This window comes from Ceratosolen solmsi, unplaced genomic scaffold, assembly GCF_000503995.2.
Source record: "Ceratosolen solmsi marchali unplaced genomic scaffold, CerSol_1.0 scaffold6, whole genome shotgun sequence".
Taxonomy (NCBI): Eukaryota; Metazoa; Arthropoda; class Insecta; order Hymenoptera; family Agaonidae; genus Ceratosolen; species Ceratosolen solmsi.
This window is the reverse complement of record NW_011948414.1, coordinates 7,589,015-7,613,823: the sequence shown is the minus strand read 5'-3', so window position 1 is coordinate 7,613,823 and position 24,809 is coordinate 7,589,015. Positions and strand designations below refer to the sequence as shown.

The 24,809-nt window shown below is 32.6% G+C and overlaps 1 protein-coding gene across 1 annotated transcript; it reads right to left on the bottom strand.

Annotated features, from left to right (window-relative positions):
- Nucleotides 1-619: 619 nt before the first annotated feature.
- Nucleotides 620-23,435, bottom strand: IntS6 (integrator complex subunit 6). The gene is made up of 9 exons (XM_011506788.1): nucleotides 23,166-23,435; nucleotides 21,973-22,050; nucleotides 20,264-20,503; nucleotides 16,836-17,228; nucleotides 15,559-16,137; nucleotides 14,311-14,574; nucleotides 13,851-14,175; nucleotides 10,764-11,795; nucleotides 620-1,336 (listed from the first exon to the last, which is right to left on the bottom strand). The coding sequence occupies exons 1-9, from the start codon at nucleotides 23,280-23,282 to the stop codon at nucleotides 1,122-1,124; spliced, it is 3,243 nt and encodes a 1,080-aa protein (XP_011505090.1). The 5' UTR covers nucleotides 23,283-23,435; the 3' UTR covers nucleotides 620-1,121.
- Nucleotides 23,436-24,809: the final 1,374 nt, after the last annotated feature.

Below are 24,809 nucleotides of genomic sequence, written 5' to 3'. Positions count from 1 at the left end.
ATATATATATGTATATAATAACAAAATTTACACAGAGATTAACGACCCGTTATACGTGGGAGTAGTAGTAGTAGTAGTAATAGTAGTAGTAGTGGGAGTAGTAGTAGTAGTAGTAATAGTAGTAGTAGTGGGAGTAGTAGTAGTAGTAGTAATAGTAGTAGTAGTGGGAGTAGTAGTAGTAGTAGTAATAGTAGTAGTAGTGGGAGTAGTAGTAGTAGTAGTAATAGTAGTAGTAGTGGGAGTAGTAGTAGTAGTAGTAATAGTAGTAGTAGTGGGAGTAGTAGTAGTAGTAGTAATAGTAGTAGTAGTGGGAGTAGTAGTAGTAGTAGTAATAGTAGTAGTAGTGGGAGTAGTAGTAGTAGTAGTAATAGTAGTAGTAGTGGGAGTAGTAGTAGTAGTAGTAATAGTAGTAGTAGTAGTAGTAGTAAGTGGTAGTAGGAGTAGCAGTAAGAGCAGTAGTAGCAGCAATAGTGGTAAAAGTAGCAGTACTAGTAGTAGTCGTTGTAGCAGTAGTTGTAGTAGTAGTAGTAGTAGTAGTAGTAGTAGTAGTAATAATAATAATAATAATAATAATAATAATAATAATAGCAATAATAATCATAATAATAATGATGATGATGATAATAATCTTCATTATTTTTATCTCGGATAATAACGATTGGCATTTCTGTATATCTTACAAGAAAATATATATCGGGAGATTACGCACGAAGGAGAAAAAACTCTTATAAGTTCATCAAAAGAAAAGATTCCCTACATTTTTTTTAATAATAATAAAAAAAGCATGTGATAGTTCGTCCATAAGTATGTGCAAAGTCTGCGATTTTCTGCTTTACATTTTTAAACGATAATAATTAAAAATGAAAAATTAAAAATAAAAAAGAATTAAGAGGTGAAGGAGAATAGAAAATCCTCCCTCCGTTTAAAATAAAGTGTCCCCGCCGTGGCCGAGTCAATTAATATATCTATATATTTATGTTTATCTATACATCTGCTTGTATATCTTGCTCGAAGAGATATGCTCATTGAATCCCGGACAAAAGAATATTTTTTCTCATTTCTAAAAAAGGCCCATCACGGGTGCACTTGTGTCATTAATAGGGGCATTAAGTTCGAGATCATTAAGTTATTTTATTTGCGCCGTTGTGATGCATCTTGTAATTAATGACGACGTTTTTGCTTTCTTCCTGAAGCTTCTTAAGGTACTCTTCCAGCAGGTTGGCGAGGTTACGTCGCTTAAAGCGCAGTGACTCTTTGACGATGTCGCGGACGAAAGCGAGCCGAGTGTCAAGGCTTCCTTGGATCACCTGCAGGTGCGTGAAGAGGGTAGCGAAATCTGCAAATAAAGCAAACGTTGTTTTCGGTTACACTTTATCGTCTATTTTTTTTTTTTTTTTTTTTTTTTTTTTTTTTTATATAATCTTTATCCGCGCATTGAGTTTATTAGTAGAGGAATTATATCTGGCATATATAATATAAGTGATACAAGCCGGGAAGAATTTTGAGAAAAACAAAGCTTGGAACAATTTTTTTTCTTCTAATTTTCTTTTCTTGTCTTTTCTATTCTAACAAGAACTTGGAGCGGGGAGTGGGTGGGGGGCTACTTTTTGAGCTGAGAGATTTTAAAGAAAACTTTCATGGATACGTTTATTTAATACGTTCGAACATTACTCCAATTGACTAGCCATATGCTATTGATTATTTAGTTTTTGAATATTTAAAACTAATTCAATCTCTATATTAGCGTAACAATCTAAACTATATTAATTAACTTCTAATTATAAGTGATAAGAGTGTATTGTCGCGTATTAAATACACTACTTTTCCGTTAAACTATATTACAGAAATGTAAAGTATTATAATATATTTTAATCTAAAATTATCTTTCAAATATACAGATAAGTTCAGTTGTTTTTAATTTTTTACAAATAAATTATATTTATATATTTTTTAACATATTTTGGTAAATAGTATTATTCTTAAATCAATGTCTGATTGTCTATCAATGCCAGTGATAGCAAATGTACGTGCGCATTCGGTGTATAAGCACCTTTTGAGATAATGCATACCTTTTTACTCTTAGTTGCATTTATTAAATTAATTTACGAACTAGTGGTGTACTTAACGAAAGATCTTATCAAAAATTATATTAGCGACCTACGTGAATAGAATCTTATTTCTATAATTAAACAATATGCATTAACGGACAAAATAAAATTACTTTTCATTAAAAGAATACAGGAATCGATAATATTGCATTATTAAAATTTCTACTACTACTTTTTTTCTTACGTAATCTCTTTATAGAAAATATCTTATCATTTATTATAAGCTTTAATTTTAATATTGTTTCGAAACGAAACTTTACATGTCAAAGTCTTATGTAATCCGTATAAATAAGGTTTATAATGCATATATTCATGTTGAAACTTAACCTCCAAATATATTTCTAGTTTAATTCATTAAGTAGAATAACATTTTATATTTATAATAAACTTTATCAATTATTACGATATTAATCTCTATTGAATACAATGACAGAGTGAAATTACAGAAACAAAGCTTTATAATTAAGACTACCACTATTGAAGATTGAATTTTGTTACATAAATACATAAGTCAGATACAAGCTGAATAAATTTATTATTATTATTATAAATGATATATTAAGAAAAGGCTGGAAATATCGGTTTAATAATAAATCTTGCATTCTTCACACAATATGAAAACAAGAAACTTTTTAAATATATTTTTATTGCCTTTATATTTAACAAAAATGGTATATACTATGCAGAGAAAGTAAGATAAATCCAATAATGAAAGTACAGTGCTTATTTGAAATACATTAAAGTGACAAACGGATGCGTCAAGAAAATGTTTTCTTTTAAATTCTACATTTTATAGACTATATTAAAAATACATAAATTAAAAATAATCCGCATTTATTCTTATTAAGCGAATAATTAAGTTCATAATTAAGCTCATAATTAAGCAAGTAATCCTATATGTTTTTTAGCAAATTTTTGTTTGGTAAATTCATTATAATCCAAGTTTAGATCTTGTTGTCCTACTAAATTTTAGGATACAGACTCTTTAAAATATTCACGCCGATTACTCAGATTTGCTGTTAGAATAAATACAACGGGAGATTCAATGACATTTCAGCTTTACGATACAAGATACTTTTTTTTTTGTTTTGTCGCATGCGCATTAACACTGACTTACACGGAGTGTCCCTTCCAAATGTGCGCATATATATATATATATATATATATATATATATATTACATGGAACAGCTTACTACTAAAATCGCACCCAATGGAAGGTCCAATCATTGTGTGAATACTAATGCACATGTAATGAAAAGTAACTCAATATCGCAGACGAATGAATCAAAGCCTGAATAAAAAAAAAAATAAATAAATAAAAATCGAGAAACAATTGAAGGGGTCGACAAAATTGATTATGACAGTACTGAAAACTTTCGAAAAACCTCCAATATTAATATAAAATTAAAACAATCTATAGCACATCCTTTCGACTTCCCTTAATATGGAATGTATTACACATGCGCGCGCGAGATCTTGTTTTTTCTCTTCACTAGTATGCGCTCTCTGGCGTGTTCGAGACTAATCAAGAAAGGAACAACCTTTACTACGTACATTTGTATTATGAATCAAGCTCACATATTGTTATTAATTACCCCATGATTACTTTACATAATATTCAAATATTGAAGAGAGAAAATTTTATATAAGCGAAGAGGCTCATTGCTGTTTTAAATGTACAGAAGCAACTGATTAGAATTCATTAGAAATCATAGTATTAAATCATATGTTTATTAAAAAGCAATACAGCAGCACTATGAATTAAATTCTTATTCAATGAAGGTAGAATAACGATTAAAAAGAAGAGAAATTAAATTAGGTCAGCTCGAAGCTTTACATAAGTAAATGTGATAATACAACACGATACTATAGACAATATTACTTTTACATGAGTCGAATATGGGAGATTCAGATGGAAATTTATGATGTCTGCAATATTTATAGCCAGCAATAAGAGATACTAAAAAAAAGAAATAAAATTAAAAAAAAAAAAAAAAAAAAAAAAAAACTCAGAGTATTCCAATTATTTCAATTGAATAAAGTCAACCGTCGAAAATCTGTTAAATAAGATTAAAAAAAGTTCAAATTGGAAAAAAAAAAAATTAAGCATAAATTTCAATGTCAAACCTTGAATAACAAAATAATACCAATCGTCGAAATTATAATAAAATCCTCGTTTTGGTTCACTGAAACTTAACACGTCCGCATCTGCGAAGAATTTCATTATTTTATAATTCGGTTTGCGCCCTTGTCATCTTAATCATTAGTCACGCAAGAGCAATAAGCTCTTATAGCGATTATACATTCGTTACAATGTATAAATCGCCAGATTGTGATTTAAAATTATCTCTCTTGAAATTTGAACAAAAATTTTAAATAAGCTTAGTGTAAGAATTATTATATCATTAAGTTACAAAAACAAGGTAACTTATGTTTTTCGCTTAGCAATTTTTAATTAACAAAAAAAAAGTTTATTATATAACGTGAACAATAAACGTATATTATGAAGAAGAAGAAAAGAACGTAAGTAAAGCATCGAATGAACAATAACAAAATTATTTTTTCTGTCTAAATCAATTTAACGTTCATAAATATCGATATTTAGATTCAATGTGACTATTAGGCTTAAGTAACAAAATTTTTTTCTTTTATAAAAATATATATTCACTTCCGTTTTGGCAAAGACTACATTATTAATTGTTAAGTAAATAATTAACGGTGATAATATAGGAAAATTATTTTTGAAAATATATTATGAAAATATATACCAAGATATGTTTATGCGTTAAAAGTCTTAAAATAATAATCGACATTTTAATTAATGTTATTTATTATTCAAAATATTAGTATTGTCCATAAAAATAGGCTGTGTAAAGTTTGAGTTATTGACAACAACAAATTATAATTATGACTTAAAAATTAATCGCTTATTATGCACTTATCAATTCGAATGATAAATCTTACGTTTGTAAAATAATTATCAACCATTATCTTCGAAAAATTTCTTTTGTAACTATTAAGTTTTTTAAAAATAATTCGTGTAATAATAATTTGCTGTAAAAACGTATCGATCGTTGGAATTTTATTTAACCGCTTGTAGCTGTATGATGATATTACTTTGTATTAAATATATTACAATGTAACGGTAATGTTTATAATATTTAATTTAAGAGACTTGATATGAGACATTATTGAACAATATTTCGCTCGTTAGTTCTGACTATAATATTATTTGATTTAAAATTAATTAACTGACCGTGGCATTAGCTCATTCAGAAACATGAACATTCCGAAGTAGATTCTTTATGACATGTTATGTAATATAAATTTTAATATTATTTAATATGTGTAGCAAATTTTTTTTCAAGCAGTGTGATCAAGAATGTTAGATAAAATAGATAAACATTTTCACAAAGTTATAGTCCCCTTAATATAATTATGGATATAATTTAATCAAATAAAAATAATCTAAAGAATATATCGATTAAGAGGTATATTAAAAAGAAAAAAAAAACATTTAATTATTTTAATATAAAATTGTTATTTTATAAAACATTAATGTTCTTTCTCTTCAATATTTTGTAGTAATACTTTTACAATCATTTTTTAAAGATCAGCCACATAAATGAAAAATAAATAAAGAGATTATCTTTTGGAATTAATGCGTACGTTTTCAATTTTATGTTTGATTATAAATTTTTTACATGCACGATTAGATAATTTTATTAAGAAAGCAGCTTTTGTGCCATTGCATTGAATTTTTAGTTCATAACGACGATTTGTAATAACTAAGATTTTCAAATACTTTATGCAATCGATTAAATATTCATATTTATTACATATAGGGCAGCTTATTACTCGAGCAATAGAAATAAGTTAGAAAGTCCCCATACCTCTATATCAAAGAATTATAGAATGAAACTCTATATGATAATGCGAATCGAGCAAAGATAGTAATTGCATAAAAGAAATGTAATTAATACAATGCGATAACTTCAATATCTCCATTGCATTTCCCTTTTATGTAAGTAAATTTTTATAGAGAATTCAATAATTATTTATCGTACAACGAACACAGAAACTATGCATTTACGAATATGATTAATTTATTTTCTATATTATATTAGTTATACACTTGCTATGATGCACTATTTGTAAAAAAAAAAAAAAAAAAAAAAAAAAAAAAAAAAAAAAAAAAAAAAAAAAATTATTCTAACATTAAAAATGTTATTTAGTGAAAAAACAATGAAAATCATATATACTTTTATTTATTACATTTATATATTAATTAGATTTTTTTCTTTAAATATTGTAACCACAATTGTAGATAATAATTATAAATATTTTTAGTGTTGCATGCATTGATATGTATGACTAAATTTAAAATTATTTGAAAAGAATTGTTTTTATGAAATTTCTATAAAAAGTTCGAAATTAATTTCAATTAAACATAAAGGCTTTTTTAATCAATATTTTGTGTTGTAATGATTTTCACACATAAATAGTACTATTATAATATACAATTAATTTTTTTTTATTTCAATAATATTTTACAAAGAATTTTTATAATAGTCATACGAGTAGGGATTCTTTGTTTTTCGCATTTAAAATAAACACATTTTGAAAAACTTACACTGGTAAGTAAGTGGTGATATTATTCTACAATTAATACGCTTTCTTTCCATCTCTTATTGTCAGTATATGTGTTGTCACTTAAACTTTATGCAAGCACAACTCCTAATATTATGGAAAATTTACTTTCGCAAATGTAATTCCATATAATAAGAATTTTGTTACGCAAAATTTGTGTAAAGCTAAACATTTTTCTTAATTCTTTTACTATTATCGTAGTATAGGTATAGTATATCCTACTTAAGATTGGAATAATAAATTTTTTCAAGAAATTATGAAATCAACAAATTTCTTTACATTTAAAATCTAAATTATGGATTTTTGTCAGAATAAGAGTTAAAAGTGTTGAGACATAAAACTATAAAAAATTATATTATTGCAGAAATGGATGGAGATTAAAAAAAGTTACATGAACTTAGGAAGCTTAGAAAATTTACTACTTCAAAAAAAAAAAAGCCTTTTAACCAAGACCTATATATTAATAGGTTATAATTCAAAAAAATCTTGATTCAATAAATTCAATAAACAATGATTTTCAAATAAACTCTCACTTTTTAAATATATTAAACAAATTTTACTAAATATAAATACTTATTAAAATTATGAAATAAATAAAATAAAGTTATATTAAAGTAATAGCATATGCAGTGAAATCTAAGGTATTTATTTGCAATTAATAAATTATTTTGTTAATGCATTAAATAATTCAAATTTCCAGAAATGACTTCAACTTGTTATTATGATTTACAGAAAGGAAGATTAGAAATTGTATATAATAAAAGTAATGATTGATTAATTAAAAATATAATTCTAAAAGTATAATATGGTAAAACATCTCTTTGTTTTATAAATAGTTTTTGTAGCTTTTAAATTCATTAAAAATGTAAGATTACATTCATAACTTAAAATGCATTACTAAATTTATTACAAATCTATGAAATTATTTGTATTTAAAAAAAAAAAAAAACTTTAATATTACATTGATTATAAAATAATAAAAATTGTAGATACACAATGGTTGAAGTAACAGATGAGAATAAAAACGCCAATATTGTTATGAAATAGTTACCGATCTATTTTTAATGGAACATAGTAAGTGGTTAAAACTGTTGCAAATATGAAAACAATCAAATGTTTAAATACAGAATAAGGATTGAAAATTTATTGAATTTTTCTAATATCAACTATATTTTCCACAACAGTCGAGTTTCTTATATAAAATTAAAAAAAATATATAAAAAGTCTAAAATTACAATATAAATATTTATTATAATTCGTATTAAATTTACAGCTTAAATATCAACATTAATAAACTTAAAAATTAATGTTTTTAGTGGTATATGTAAAACATATTTACTTTTCAAATTGTGTATATGGTGTTGTGCGAGGGGAAAATAGACTCACACTGTTATACGTAAGTAATCATTAAGAGAGTTAAGTCAATTATAAATATCTGCTTCTTAAATTATCGATATAATGAAAAAATTGTTCAAATTAATTTTATTATTAAATAAAAATGTATATATAATAAAAACCATAATTCTAACAATTAATAATATTTCATAGAAGTAAACTAAGATGCTATTAACCATTCTTTTGATCTCTATTGATTCGAAATTAAATGTTTGCTTTCCGACATTGGAAAAGGAATATTGAATATAATTCTTATAACTAATTGATTTAATTTTAAATACGTAGCCAGTCGATTTTATTAACATATTTGCCAATCGGATTATCTATTGTTAGAATTTTATTCTTTTATTAAAACTGTTTTGCACTGCAAAATTGATACAATTAAAAGTTTCTTTAATTTTTTTTTTTTTTTTTTGGGAAATTTGTAGTAATGATTAAATTCTTAAAAAACAAAAATATTGAAAAAATACATTTTTCATAAATGCAATTGTAGAAAAAATAAAATGGAATTGTCAATCCATAAATTTGATTTATTTATTTATACGATTAATCAAATGTAATTATCAATTAATGACCATAAAGATAAATATTTATGACATTACATTGAAAATTTTATTTGTTTTGCTGCAATGATTGCTCATTTATTAAATTTCAGTGTATTAATACTATTTAAGCATTATTTTTAAATATTAATTTAAACGACATGAGATTTTGAAACAATTTGCATTGTTGCAGCGTTTGCAAACAATGCATTTTATAATAGAAACTATTCAATACTTTCAATTATTTTATAATATTTTATAGTAAGTTAAGGTTTATAACTCTGAGTTACTTTATGCTTTAAGAAGTATAAGATTAAATTGATTGTTTATAAAACAATAAAAGAAAAAAAAAGAAAAAATTTAAACTTCAATTTATTCGCATTTTTATTATGACTAAAGTAAATGACTACTGTTTATGTCTTTTTTTTTTTTTATCGATAGATGAATATTGTGAACACTTATATACTTTATTTTGAAAATAATGCAAATATCAATGTTCGTATCCGTCAAGCACAATGTGTGCAAAATTGAAGTATTTTATAAAACGTTTTTAGACATATAAAATTAATATGAAAAATATAAAAAAACATGATAATGCATATATCACAGTAGCAGAGACAGAAGAAAATAAATAGATTAACGTTATTATTAAAGTCTTAATCGTCTACAGTTTAAATGAAACATGCTAATGGTTAATATTATATTTTTTCGCTTTTTTTATGAAATTTATATTTCCATGCACATTTATACGAATCCATAAATATTTTTTTTTTTATCATGATTTAAAATATTTAAATATGTTAGATTATAGTGAATCTAAAAAATGTGATTATAGAACATGATTTTAACATATGGTATTTATCAGAATACTTCAGAAGAGTTTTATCTAATATGATTTTCTTCACTGCGAAGAATCTTTGAAATTCACGAAATTTTATCGTCCGGGTGCTGAAGAAAATAATTTATTAAATGGCTTTTTTCTTTACATTTGCAAGTACATTTACATACATCGCGTGAAAAAAAGAAAAAGGTTGCGTGACTGACTTGGCGTATTTTAAACATTAATTATGATATCTGAAACACAATATTGTCATGAGTTTGGAAAAACTTTACATTAAAAAAGGTAAAAATGTTTAGCTCATATATATATATATATATATATATATTTTTTGTTTTAAAGATGCCCTTTTCAGACAAAATCTAATTGAAATGCTTCAACATTTAATTGAATATTAGAAGCATCCGAGGGATTTTTTCCGAAGGAACGTTTCATCGTTTATCATAGATATATTCGTATTAGTTTCTTCGGGTGTCCGTGCATCCGCGTTGTCACCAAATAATATGAGTGTACGTGTGCGCGCGTGTAAGCGCGCGGGTAGGTAGCGAAAACAAATGGTATACATGCATTTGTGCAAGATACGGTGCGTATTATTTCTAGTAATTCGTACGGAAAGTCAAGATGGGGTCGCAGTATATGTTAATTCCCTTCTACTCAATTTATTATATAGTTTTGCTTGGTGCTCATACTGAATTACGGTTTTAAATTTCATTTGTATATCTACATCTGTACACATTTTAGATTTAAATGCACATTCTGCACACTAAACATATGCCACTATAAATCGCGTAAATGGCTGACCTTTTACTAAGTGACGTTTCAATTGAATTGAACATTTATTGTAAATTATAAAAATACGGCAAATATCATATCTCTTGTTTGAATGAAATAGCAGTCTCTATTAAAACACTGATAATAAAGGCAATTTTATTATTATTTACGTGAGCGGGAATGGGATAGCGTGGCTTTAATGATGAATTTGCAAGATTAACAATTGAAACCCTATTTCAATTCCTATTGAAAGCGCGTCATTTTTCTTTTACGTTTACGCCAAATTAAAAAATGGCCCTATAAACTGAAAATCGTGTTGTCAATTACGCGTCTTAATTAAGAAGATCAAGATCAAGATCAAGAGCATTGTAAAAGGAGATAAACACTTGGGTACTATTCGTAAAAATCTCGTAAAAAATCTCGTAAAATTAGGAAAGAAGCAAGAAAAAAAAACTCACTCGTGCCTTTCCTCCGTATCTCTTTATAAATCGAATTTCTGACTTCCAAATTATGTTTTCTGATCTCCTCGAGGTCCTTCTTCGTCAATGGCTTTTCCTTCTCCACCTTGGGCTCCACCTTAATCTGTCTCTCATCCACGTGGTTCATCGTCGGAGGTGCTGCACTATTGCAACCCTCCGTCTCGGTGCACTTAATCTGACCGACACTGTTGTTCTCGTGCTGGCCGTCGGTAAATGACGGCGACATGACCCGGGGCTCATTCTTGATTTCAGTCTTAATAACACCACAACTAGTGTTAGCACTATTTCTCATCGTCGCATCAATGTTGTTTGTCACCGTGGCCTCACAACTGTGATTCGCAGCACCACTACCACCAACACCACCATTATTATTACTATTATTGTTCACCGTCTCGACAATCGGTATTATCGGGTCGAATACTCCGGCAGTAAGAATATCCCCGTTTACCAGCTTCTGTTCCGTCGGCGCTATTGTTGACGCACTGTTCATTAGCATTGAACTCGCGATACCACAACTGTTGCTCGTGCTGCTCGTGGTGATGGACAATGTCACAGCTGTCACCACATTCGTTGACGTTGTCATCGACATCATCTTCGTTGTCGGCGTCAGCGCCGTGGCCGCCGCCGGCACGGTCGTAGTCGTCGTCGGCGTCGAGTTGAGACTCGGCGTCAGATTTCGAGAGACGCTGTTCAGGATACTAGGGCAAGGTGGCGGTGGTAGGGGTGGCGATGTTGGGCCCTTGATGTCGTCGGACCAGGGTATTGGCGAACCAGGCGGTGTGTTAGGTGGTGAATACGAAGGCCGTCGAACGGTCACGTCTTTTGGAATGGGGCCGGGTTTCCTTTTGCTCGGAGGCCTGGACGAGTTCAAACCACCACCCGGGCCCAAATTACCGGCCTCCGCAACCGCTAAGGAACGTTTTAGGCCTTTGGAGGCTGAGGATGTTGCACCTACGATGTCGATGTCGGCTTCGTCTACCATCATTCGCTTGTCAATCTTGAATGGGTTGCCTGTGGGTGTGTGCAAACGAAAGAACCATTATGTTTGTTGTACAGGATAGTAATTATTGTATTATGACAGTTATATCGTTAACAAATTCATCGTTAATGAGTATTCGTAGGTTCGCATTGAATCGACGGAAAAGAACTTTTTACAAATATCGTTAATACAAACTTTATCAAAAAATTCTTTTACGTATACATGATTAATTGTATTTGTTTTATTAAGAAAAAAAAAAAAAAAACTCAATAATCTAAATAACTATCCAAATAACGTTAAATAAAATGTATTATCTATATGTGATATGTAAAATTATAAAAATGTTCAGAAATCTCGCATCATTCTAATTATATGGATAATTTCTTTTTTTTTTTTCCTAATATAAGAATATGTATGTCTTATATAACAGTAATGAGCATTAAACCATATGTGATTTATCGCAGCATCGTTTCCTTAATATTTATTTATTTTAATAATAATGGAATTCTTGAATGAAGCTATACTAATTCAAAAATGTTAATTGTTCAACGATTTAAACGTCGTAATCGACTAGCCAAATACATAAAAAAAAAAAAAAAAAAAAAAAAAAAAAAAAAAAAAAAAAAAAAAAAAAAAAAAAACACTGACAAATGAAATAAAGTAAAGTCTTTATTTCAGTATTCGAATATTGAAAGTATTCCAATCGGACTAATAATAAATAATACATTATTTTTCAATTTATCGTGTTAAACATATACATTTTCTTATGTGGGCACGACCGATGCACACGTTTGTGTTTGATTTTAAATTGAAGTCATCATAGCATAGTTAGTACATTTAAAAATAGCATGACATAACTGATGCATCGCTTAAATATAATAAATCGATATTTATGTTGACCAATTTCTATTAAAATTTTTACATGAATTATTGATTTATATTATGCAAAATATATTAATATTAATAATTTTAATGATGAACGATATAGTAGAACTATATGTTTTTATAAATACTTTTTATGCCAAGTAAGTCCTACCTACCTAGGAATATAAATTTACAAATGAATCAACCGGTTATTCGTGATAAGCGTTAATTTCATTATCGTTAATTCGAAAATACATGTTTTTTGTCCTTTTTTTTTTTTTTTTTTTTTAATATTTGTTATAATCTTCCGAATGTAAAACTTACTTTAAAATTATTTTGTATTTCACAAAAACTAATAATATTTTTTCATACGAGAACAAGTTCAATACATACTTAAGCATGAATATTTTACTATTATGTAACAATTATCTAAATGTGATAAAGTAATAAAAATGTTTTTAGTTGTTCATATACTAATTAAAATTTAATTTTTAAGAGAAACACTTATTTTGCTGTATTATCGTTTGTACTTTTATGACTACATAAAAAAATACTCACTGACCTGTAAGTAGGTCAACAAAAAATACTATTTACGAATTGCTTTTAATGCGTGCAATTGATATAATAACGCTTTTAATGAAAGAGAGAATGCAAAATAACGAAAGAAGAAGCTTTAGTTATTATTTTTTTTTTTTAAATTTCGGCTACTAACACAAATTGAAAAATGAAATTGATTATGATAATCTTAAGTTATACACGTTATAATAAATTGTTGAATTTTCGGGGTTTGTTACGTTTGAACAAGAACATGAAAATTCCTGGTTCCTGGTCTATTTTGAATTTTAATTAAGAACAAAAAATATATATTAAGGATGAAAGTCGCATTTCTCCCTAACGCTATCATGTTAATTATGTTTGTTATTCATTTATTTTTACGGGAAATACTAGCTCATCGACATTTTTTCACTATAAACACTATAGGTACAATAAAGGTAGTCAGTCAGTGAAAATAAAATAAAATAAAATAAAAAATAATAGCCAATAGAGGTTTGTTCATTACCGATTAGATGATTTTTCAATCGGTTCGACTTAAAAGAAGTGCGATTTATTGATGTAAAGGAGAAATTAAAGACCTATCAAGGACATTACGGGACTTTATTTGCAACTATTCTAATAAAATGGTCAATGGCTATAAATTTTCGAATGAAAGGGATGAAACCAACCGAACATATGTTGTCGGACAGGCGTGCTCTCGATTTCCCTGAGCGGAGGTGTCATCCGCTTCAGATATTCCTGGTAGTTCCCCATCTGCGAAACTGGCATCGAGTGCACGTAGTCGTCGTCTAATAGCTTCGTGTGCAGTAGTCCTGGCTGCAGGAAGTTGGCACGCATACGCACAACTTGGTCAAGGAGCGACTTGCGCGGTATGTCGAAGGCGTTACGGTAGCTCTGGGCGCCGCGTTGCTGCTGATGATTCTTCACTAGACCCACCACGAAACCGCTGAATTTATTTAGCTCGTCTCTGAGATCCGTTAACGAATTCGATAGCTGTGAGAGGAAAGAGAATCGGCGATTTAATGCGTGCAGAGTGAATGTCATACGTACATCAATGCAATTCTGCCAGTTAGATGAACTTTTTTAATACAATGACGTAGCTGTAAAATGCTAATCTACTACAATTACCAGGTCTTTTTTCAGGGTTGCACGAGGAGTGACACGTAGGCCCTCGAGTACGGCATTGGTACTACCGTTGGCTAGGCTTTTGTTGGCTACTTGTTTCGATATGACTTCGTTACAAAGTCGGTCGAACTCCATCTTTGCTGTGTTCTTCAGTCGCTTCAAGTAATTGAGTACACTGTACGACAAAGTGTTATCCATGTTGTCGGGTATGAGAGTTTGCGCCAGTGCAGCTGGAGCACCCATTCGCGTTAATGCTCTCCTCAGCGACTGTCGAAGTACAAAATTTCAAGTATTAATTCAGGTAAATAAAGAAGCACTTACAGCAAAATGAGTCTAATTGAAGTGTAAAAAAAACTTTGTTATTTTTAAGATATTGTAGGGTAGTTGGAGCTAGGGCACACGATTGTTAAAAATTTTTACAAGACTTGTAGTTCGACTTCGAAATAAAAATCTTCATTCACGATCTAAGTTAATGATGTAAAAGAAATATTGGCATTTCCTTCAAGCCCAACGTATTAAAGACTACTATAACATTAAATAGCATAAAGAAATTACGAAAGTATTTGCTGGATTTCGATCTTTCTCCAACTTTAATATCTCATCATATTATATACTTTGCAAAATTTTACTAGAAAGGGACTTTAAATTAATAAATATAAATAGCAAATTACGGTCACATTGGCTAGTGATATAGACATTGTTTAATCCCATCTTTAATTTAAGCTTATCTCTTTTAACAGGGATATAATTTTATGATAATATGTAGAGGTTGTTTTACACTTACGTAACTTGTACATTAACCGAAGTTGCGCTCGGTGAGATAATATTTGCACAAGATTATTAATTATGATGTTCAGCGTGAAACGATACGATGAAATGCGAAATAATGAAAGTGTATTTATTGCGCGTTTATAGCAAAAGCATGAATTATATAAGTATTACAGACTATTAATTGATTGTAGCTACAATTTCATTTATTATACAGCACGACTTTGTTATATTCCTAATCGAAATTCATTAATTTAAAAAGTCAAAGAGGAAAGAAAGTTTGGCATATTATTCTTGAAGTTCGACGTATTAATTGCCACTCTTCGATCGATAATGACAATATTATTAAGTATGTCCAGCGCGTGGACTCGATAAACGCAAATGTAGAGTAATAGGAGGAGCGAGCGAGCTAGCGAGAGAGAGAGAGAGAGAGAGAGAGAGAGAGATGTGTGTGTGTGAGAGATAATTAGCGGATGAACTCACGGCTGCATAATAGGCAGGCATAGTCCTCATGTAATTCGTGAACTGAGTCCTCCACTCGTTGCTCGGCTTGAGTCGATGAACCTTGAAGAGCTCATCCAGGAGGGGCAACAGCACCGGATAATTATAGGGCATGACGAAGAGGTTGACGCAGGTGAGATTGGTGCTGGCCTTGAGGTAGCCGAACGGATGTCCAACCTCGCTGCTCTTGTACGAATTGGCGATGAACACCTGCCAGCAAATCGTCGGCTGCTTCCTCGCCAGTATGAACTGTGTCAGGGGGCTCGGCTCGAGCTCGTACTTGTCGAAGGGCAGATTCTCGATGACGAGGGGCTCCTGACTCGTGCACGTGAACTTGACGTTGGGATGGGCCGAGCGGGGTGGCAGCGAACTCGCCGATATGTCCGGCCAAAAGCTCTCGGGGATGGGCCAGAAGCCGACGGCGAAGCCCTTCTGTGCCGAGCGTGGCACGTAGATGAGCCGACGGCAGGAGTGCCACGCCGTGCTGTTGGCTAGGTTGTTTGGCATCATGCTGCCTATCGTCGAATTTGAGTTTGCGTTCGGATACGCCGCGTTTCTTCCCTGCATTTTAATAAGACGTCAATTAAAAAAATGTCACGACCACTGCCACTTTAATGCAACTATTATTTGATCTGTGGCATTAATTATGATTCGATAATGAAGCATCGCATCGTGCGAGGAAAATATGCAAAAATTCATCCTCTTACTCCAACGCTTAACCCGACTTAGGGTAAAACAGTTTACATACATCTATGCATTCGTGACTCGATATACGATTATCTATCTCCGGGCAAAATGCTTCATTTGTATAAACAGACGTGATTCGAATCATAATACGTTAATTCTTTTTATTTTTTAATTCATTTCGATATTTTTTAAATTTTTTTAACGGTTGCTCCTCAAACACTCAATATTAATTGCTTAAGATATTTTTCTCTTCAAATTTTCTTACGCGCAAGTATAGTCATTAGCCATGAGCATAGATCAGTCGTAAATAATTGGGAGAGTCGATGGCATATTGTAATAGACGAATTGCCGCCTTCTAATTTGTATATCGGATTTTCAACACACGCACGCACGCACGCACGCACGCAAGCACAGAGAGATAGAGATAGAGATAGAGATAGAGATAGATAGACAGGGAGAGAGGGAGGGTGGGAGAGAGAGAGAGAGAGAGTTATTAATTGGCATGCGCAATTAAGCATATGCTTCCCGAGGAGTATTACCCAAATGCTTCTAAGGGCGAAAGGCGTATTTACCGCGATGGAGCCGTTGGTCGTAAGACCGCCAGTCTCCTCCTCGTTCTCCTCGTCATTTTCCGAGTGCAAGGAGTTGACGGACTCGTTGGCCAGGGGCAGTGGATCCGGGCCGATCTTCTCGAAGTTGATGACGACGCCCGACTGGACTTTCTGTACGAGCGAGTCGATGCACTGCATCATCATACGATGGGAGGTGATGCAGTAGGAGCGGCCACCCGTCACTTCGCACATGGCATCGATGGGCGAGGCATCACTGGCCACGAGACCCGTGTCTCGCTCCACCGCTGGTGTACCGGATAGTCGTAGAACCAAGGAGAAGAGACGCTGATCCCAGCGGAAGGGCTCCTTCGTTAGCTCCGAGCCCGGTATCGGCGTATGCATCGGCAAGGTGAACTGCGAGAAAGTGTACTTGGCTTTTTTATTCCGGCCGTATAATTATTAATATTACTGGGCAAAAGCATTTGATACCCGCTTGCGCGCCGTGACTAAAAGACTTTAAGGTGAAGCTTGGCCTTGAACCGCAAAATTATTGTCGCGCATAGTGCGAAATTTCCTTACATACATACGCTCTCGATAACTCTTAATCGGCATTTCATGTTTATGAGGTTATACGCTTTATTTTGTCGTTTCGCGATATTTAATGGCGTGAATACACACACAAATGGGCGCTCGCGCGGGTACAAATTTTTATTTATTAATTTACGATATGTTTCGTTTATCTACAACGAGCCGTATTTGATGAACGTTTAATCAAATTTTTCCTCTTTTTTTTCTCCCGTGTGCTATATATATATTTTTTTTCTTTTTTTTCTCGCGTGTGTTATATATATATATATATATATATATATATATATATATATATATATATATATATATTTTGTTTACGAAAGGACAATTATCGTAAATTCCAATATTTTCATGTACGCGATTGTTAAAATTACAATTTGGAAAAAAGCGTTCGTCAGTCCGATTCGAAATTCATCAAACTCTCTGTACGTACATTAAAACGAATCTCTTTTTCTTACATAATTAATAACGACTACGTGTTAATAAATGAATCTTGTCAACTGAAATGTGCGTTAACGTCAAAATCATAAATTTAGGCTGCTACTTTATTGTTAAGTATTAGGGTTACTAATTAATTTCACTTATGATATTCAATGAGCAAATTTGAGCTAATAAACATCGTCACACTTTATTACTGTGTATTGCGCGTATGTATATTTTAATCGCTTACCATTTTTAGCGCTAAGGTCTTTTATTTTATGTATTATAACATTTGTGCACAATCTGTTACTAGATGCCTCGTATTACCTAAATAAAATCTATTTTAAGAGTGAGCGCGTTTATTTTATTTTAATATTGAAATGTTAGAAAACAATAGTATAATATTTCAAGATACAGGTACAATAATTAATTATAAAAGACGGAAATAATTCATAATTGATTAGATTTTGATTACTATGTAAGCATAGTTTAATAGGTAACCATTTCATATAGTAAATTTTGATATTTCATTGAAATGTTTGAGCTAGAGACTTATGAAATAAAACGAGATTCGACATTAAAAAAGAAAAATAAAAAGGTGTGAAAATGCTTATATTAAGAAAGTTTTTATATTACTTTCTACCATATTGTGTTAAAACTGAGCTGCTACTCTTTACTAAGAGTAATAGCGGCTGTATTTAACTGTACGCCACCTGGTGCATCATTTTTTCTGCTTAAGCGCCGTCATTGTTTTAATCATAATCTAGTAGCTTTAGAAACATTCCTTGAAGTGATAAAATATGATGTTTGTACATTATGTTTCTCTTCATGTACGCCAAAATTTTCACGATCGGGCATAAAGAAAATTCGCGTGCCTACTTGGCGCAATAAGTAATGGTGCCTACCTATTCAAACATAGTTATCAATACTAAATGATATCAAATGTATATAAATTTTTATTTCAATTTTTCTTTTTCCAGTTAAATTACGCGATCGAAAGCATCAAATATGTTTTATAGGATTTATGTATTAATATATGTATATAAAAATTAAAGAAATGGAGTATATTAAATATCACGTTTCGACATTTTGGGTATTTATAAAATATATTCTACGATATAAAAAATTTTATTTACTGACATAAATTAGTCTTTTTTGAATGATGATAGATTATAGCTTCACCTTTCGAAAATTCGCTTTTACAAAAATATAATTTATGAATTTATGAAATTTATTGATGTTTTTTTTTTTTTTTCATGGATTCTTATTAATTATATATATATATATATATATATATATTTTGTTTGTTTCATAGATCTAATTGATGAATATTTAGATCTATGTAATTATGTAATTTGGGATAACTAATGAATAGAAATTTTGCTTTATCATATTTTTTACATAAGATTTTTGAGGTTAACTGTCATCGTAAACTTACTCTACAGTTGCCATTTAACTTTCCCAGAAAAAAAAAAAAAAAAAAAAAAAAAAAAAAAAATATATATATATATATATCTAAAATTTAAAACGTTTCCGAATAATTCTATAGTGTTTTTAAATGTTTACTAGTAATATAAAATAAATATATTTATAATGCTTTAAATATTTATTAGTTTTAATTTCTTAAAGAAGAAAATTTACCGTAAAAGAGAAATGATGGGCGATGATGCAAATTATAACTTTTATCGAATAATTGTTTTCCGACTTTTTTTTTTGTTTTTTTTGTTTTTGTTTTTTGAATTTAAATAAATCCAAATTTAATAATAATGTTTGATATTGCGTTTAATCAAATAGAATCTTAAGGCAATTTTCAAATGAAATTCATATAATAATCGACACATTTAATACGGCACACTGTCAAATTTATTATAAAAATATATGTAGCTAAAAGCATTAAATAGATGAATTTTTTACACCCGGATACAAGATTGAAAATCCAAATGTAAAATAAAGAAATGGATGTATTTCTTAAAAAAAAAAAAAAAAAATTATAAATTCTACAAAAAAGAATGATGAAAAAGGGGAAAAAAAGAAAGTTAACTGTCGATATTGTACGTATCATTTAATAAAGGCCTAAAATTTACGTACGGCATCATCGATGGGAAAGTCTGTATTTTAAGAGCTAAATTAAGATATTACAGGGACAGTAAGCAATTTCTCAATAATCGTCATCAGTAGCAAGCGAATCGTTTGTTTAATTAATCCTAGAGCGCTAAGCAACATGTTCACGCGAATAGCGCATCTCTATAAGCACTTGCTAATGGAGGGCACAAGCGCTACGACGATTCAATCACGTTCCAACAGAAGAATATCGCAATCTATGTTATTGACGCTAATAATCGAGGGGAATTGAGTTAGGATCGCGTTAAAGGCGCACCGACGACGCCTCCACGAGCTTTCTAAACACACATCGTCGTAATATAGTAGATGAAGATACTAACGTCCTGGTGAACTCCGTTTCCGGTCGTGTACTTGCCGCCATCGGTGATGACGACGATGACCGATGGCTCGAGGTAAAAGGGGCATCTGCCTTGTCCGTAGGTGTCGATGCCCGTCTGCATGCGATTAATGTTGAGCACGTCAAAGGCATTTTTGAGGGCGGTGCCGAGGGTCGTGAGGCCGACGCACTGCAGATTCTTCAGCTCGTTCATGAATGTCGCCAGATTCTCCTTCCAGCCGGCCTGCGATATATACATAGGAGCCGGTGAGAGTGGCGTTCTAACTTCGGGAGAAAAAGTATGAGTTTCCGCCCTGTGGAGGGGGGGGGCATTGGAGGGCAGCCAACTTCTGTCGCTGCCCTCGGCTTTTCATCATCGCGTTTATGAGACACGATGACGCGTCGCGGATTCTTTTTTATTCGATCGACTGTTGAGTGAAGGACCGTTACTTATTATTGGGTGGCAATGTCTATGAACCTATTGCCGATCGTAGATTCGGGTGTTATTTTTAGCCGTGCAGTATGTAATGTCGGGGCTCATTGAAAAATTCGAACGATTAATTTGAATTGTGATGCAAGTTATCGAAATCCGCTAGACGTTAAGTCTTCGTAATAAGGATATTGTTTGTCGCTTTCGACAATCAGTGAGAGTGTCAGTGCCAGTGCACTGATATTCGATTTCTTAAAAATGTCATCTCAGGCTTAATAATTAAAATAATTCAAAATCATCTTTATCTGCTTTTGTAAACAATTTTTCGTTTGAACAACTTTCGAATGAACTTGTAAATATCAAATTTTATGAATAATTTGAAACGAGTTATTGGCTATAATAATTAGAGCCAAACTATTGCATAGTCATTATTACTCGATCGAGCTTAGGCAAGGAATTATTTGTTAAAATTTTCAAATAAAGTAGAAACAATTAATTACTTTCAATATGCTTTCAATTTTAGTTTTCTATCTATAATTAGAAATTGCCATGCTTAATGCAGAATGACAAACGAATAAATTTGTTATAACAAATCAGTTATAATCCGATCCCTTAAGTTTTCATTGGTATGTAAATAAAGATTTGAATAATAATTTTCTCCTTAACGATACTATTTTTATATAAATTTTATTATAAATTCTTAAAATCCCAAGAACATGTTTCATTTGTATTTTTTATTTTTGCTCTGAGTTTTTAATTAACTAGCTTTAACTTTCTTTTTCTTTTCAACTTACTAATAAGACTAATATTAAATATTAGCAACCAGCATAGCATGATTTATGAACAAATGAAAAACCTAATTGTCATGAAAATACGTTACTTATAATATACATACGCATACGCGCGCACACGCATACGTATATACACATTTGTAATGTGTCATGAAACTTGACAAAATTTCGGATTCTGTGAAAAAGATTTTTGTTTAAAAGTAGATAATTGAAGGTTTCATTTACAAAATTTGAATTACGAATAGATGCAGAAGTCTCTAAAAATAGACAAAGTTGTGCTAAAATTGTAAAATCTTTTTAAGTATTGTCATCAGTTGTGTTGGTGAGTCATAATGCTATAGTTCAGTAGTATTCATGTCAACAAGTTAAATACCATTGGATTGGTAATAATCTACATTTCAAATACATTTATTTCTTAATTATCTGAAATCATCGGAAGATCTGAAAAAGAAAAGGAGGTAAGAAAAAATTGCGAAACAATAATTATAATACCTTTATGTTATGAGGTGTATCTTCAAAGGTCAATAACATGTATCTATCTCCTCTACTCTCTGGTGACCTTTGTCGGACCTGAAAAAAAAAAGTATCCATCTAAATATGTACTTTTGATTGAGAATTATTAGATGATAGACGATTGAGTTTTGCCATTTATTTAACAATATCTATATATATATATATATATATATATATATATACATATATATATACATATATATATATATATATATATATAGATAGATAGATGGATATATATATATGCACATACATATAGGAGTACACAAGCTTTTAGTTGACAATAAAAATTTTTTATTTTACATAAAGTAGCTACAAGCCGCTGTTAAATTACTAGTTTAATGGAAAATTATATTAAGGTTGTAAACTGATATTGTGTATTTAGATTTAATTACATTTAATTGTAGAGCCAAATCAATCAACTCTCATGTTTTCATTTTCTTTGAAATTTAACTACTACATACCTCTGCTGTAAATTTCTACAAGAATCTTATGCACGATAACTTATGTAAATTCATAATGAGATACAATCATTTCTCTTCCTTCATTCTTTCTTTCATTTTTTGACTTTTCTCTTTCTCTTAATAAAACAGTACTTCAAAGTAGCATTTAATTGTACAAGAATTTTCAAAATGTTCAAAAAGTTAAGCGATATTAACAAACATTTTTAATCCAGAACTCAATGTATTTGGAAGCAGTAGTATAGGAAGAGAATTAGAACTACCAGCTAGAATGCTAATATTATAAGTCTTTTGAACTAAAACGGAATTATTATACTATCTTGTAGGTCGTACGTAACAATTACATACAATATAATTTATACATATTATCATCGTTACATAGACCATTCGTTAATTTTACAAAATTCTTCGTTCCATATATCATTCTAACGCTCTTACATATAGCATTAGAGCTACAGTGGTAATACAATGTACAAGTTCTCATGTGCGTCAAAGCGATACAAATTTACAAAGCTCGTGGGTTATCATGATAGGGATTCTATCAGGCTAGACGCCATTTATTCCCAGTCCCGGTGAATCAAAATCCTTCGACTCAAGTAAGGAAATTTAACAGCAGAAGAGTTTTGTAGAGCGGTGCACGCAGTCCTCTAGAGAGCCGGAGTCACTTTACGCTGGCTCTCCAGCCTTCTCTGCAATGCTCCCTCTGCGTACCTTGACAAATGTCTCGACAGCGCTCTTGGCCACGTCTAGCAGGGTGGGTCGACCACCCAGATAAGCCCTCTGGTTCATCGAGGCCGAGGTGTCGATGAGAAAGACTATTATGGTCATCTTTGTAGGCTATGAATCCCTCTTCTCTGTCTCCTCTCGGGGTAATCGCCTCCTCCCGACTAATCTCCTTCCTAGAGCAGCTAACTGCTGCTCCCGTTGAGCGAGGGCCTCAAGCCGGCGTGGCGCATAGTCGCTGCTTCCGCTGCCCGCTCGTCGTCCATCCGACGACGAGGACGACGAGGAGGACGACGACGAGGAGGACGCCGCCGCCGCTCTCTCCTCGCCAACGTTCGGCTCCCACCCTCCCACACGTCCGTTCACGTACACACGCGCGCGCTCTCCTCTCTCGGCTGTGACCCAGCTACGGTTGCCCCCCGCGCCTCCTCCTCGCTCACCGCTGGCTCTGTCGCCGATCCTCCTCGGGAGTCGACGGGAGTCGAGGGGCCTCCCCGCGACCGCCGCTCGCACCAAAAATCCCGCTCGAGCCTCGTCTACATACGCCTCGGCCGTCCCTCTCACTCCCTGCGGCCTCACGTTTACGTACACGCGCGTACTATATTGCCCGTATCCACGTTTATTCACAGAGAGACAGGCGCACGAGCGCGCGCACGCACGCACGCACGCACACACGCGCACGGAGGGGGGCCGCACATGCGCAAAGAGAGCCCGTGTATGTAGCGCGCGGCGTACTCGAAACAGCAGTCCTCTCGCTCGCTCGCACCCCTTGCGCAAAGAGCCTCTCCTCCTTCTTCTCAGTCGCCACTCGTTCTCTCTATCTCCCTCTCTCTCTCTCTCTCTCTCTCTCTCTCTCTCTCCTATTTCCTAACCTGTACGGGCCGCGCGAGCTTTCCTCCGTGTCCCTTCCGCGACAAGCGCGACAACGTGCCTGCGCCAAGTCAGCGGCTGAAATGCCGTCGCCGCGCAGCCAACAGCTCGGCACTTGGGCGGCCGCCGGGGGGAAGCTCCTCGCTCCATCCTACGTACGTTTTTCTCGCGCTGCGGCGCGCGCATCCGGACGACTCCAGCGGGGCTCGGCGAGGGGCGCCGGTGTCGGCGGCGTTACCCTCTCGTCCCCCCCCCCCGCCGACCAACCGCAAAGAACGCACGCAAATGCACACGTACGCGACACGAGCGCGCGCGCACGCGCACGCGCAATCGCACAACACCGGCCCCTTTTCACGCTCTCGCTCTCACTCGCGCTTGCGTTCTCGATTCAACGTCTCGCGGGCCACTCCTCGCTCGTTCGCTCGCTCGCTCACTCGCTCCTCCGCTCGATCCGTCCTCGTCGCTTCCTCCCTCTCCGGGCTCGCGCTCTCGAGTCTCTTGGCGACCTAACCTAGACGGGGCTTGGTCTTTCGGCTCGTTCGGGACGAGTTAAAGAAGTTAGCGGCGAGTCGCGAGCTTCTTTTCAAGGTGCTTGTTCGTGGGGACCGGAGCTTCGATTATTTCTTGGCGTTGGTCAGGCTCCTCGCCCGTCACAGGTTCGCTAACAAGATGATTCTCATACTCGGAGACGATCGCGCCTTATTGCCAGTTTGGCTATTGGCGCTTGTAGGTTAGGTCGATGGTCACTTACGGGCGTCGGTG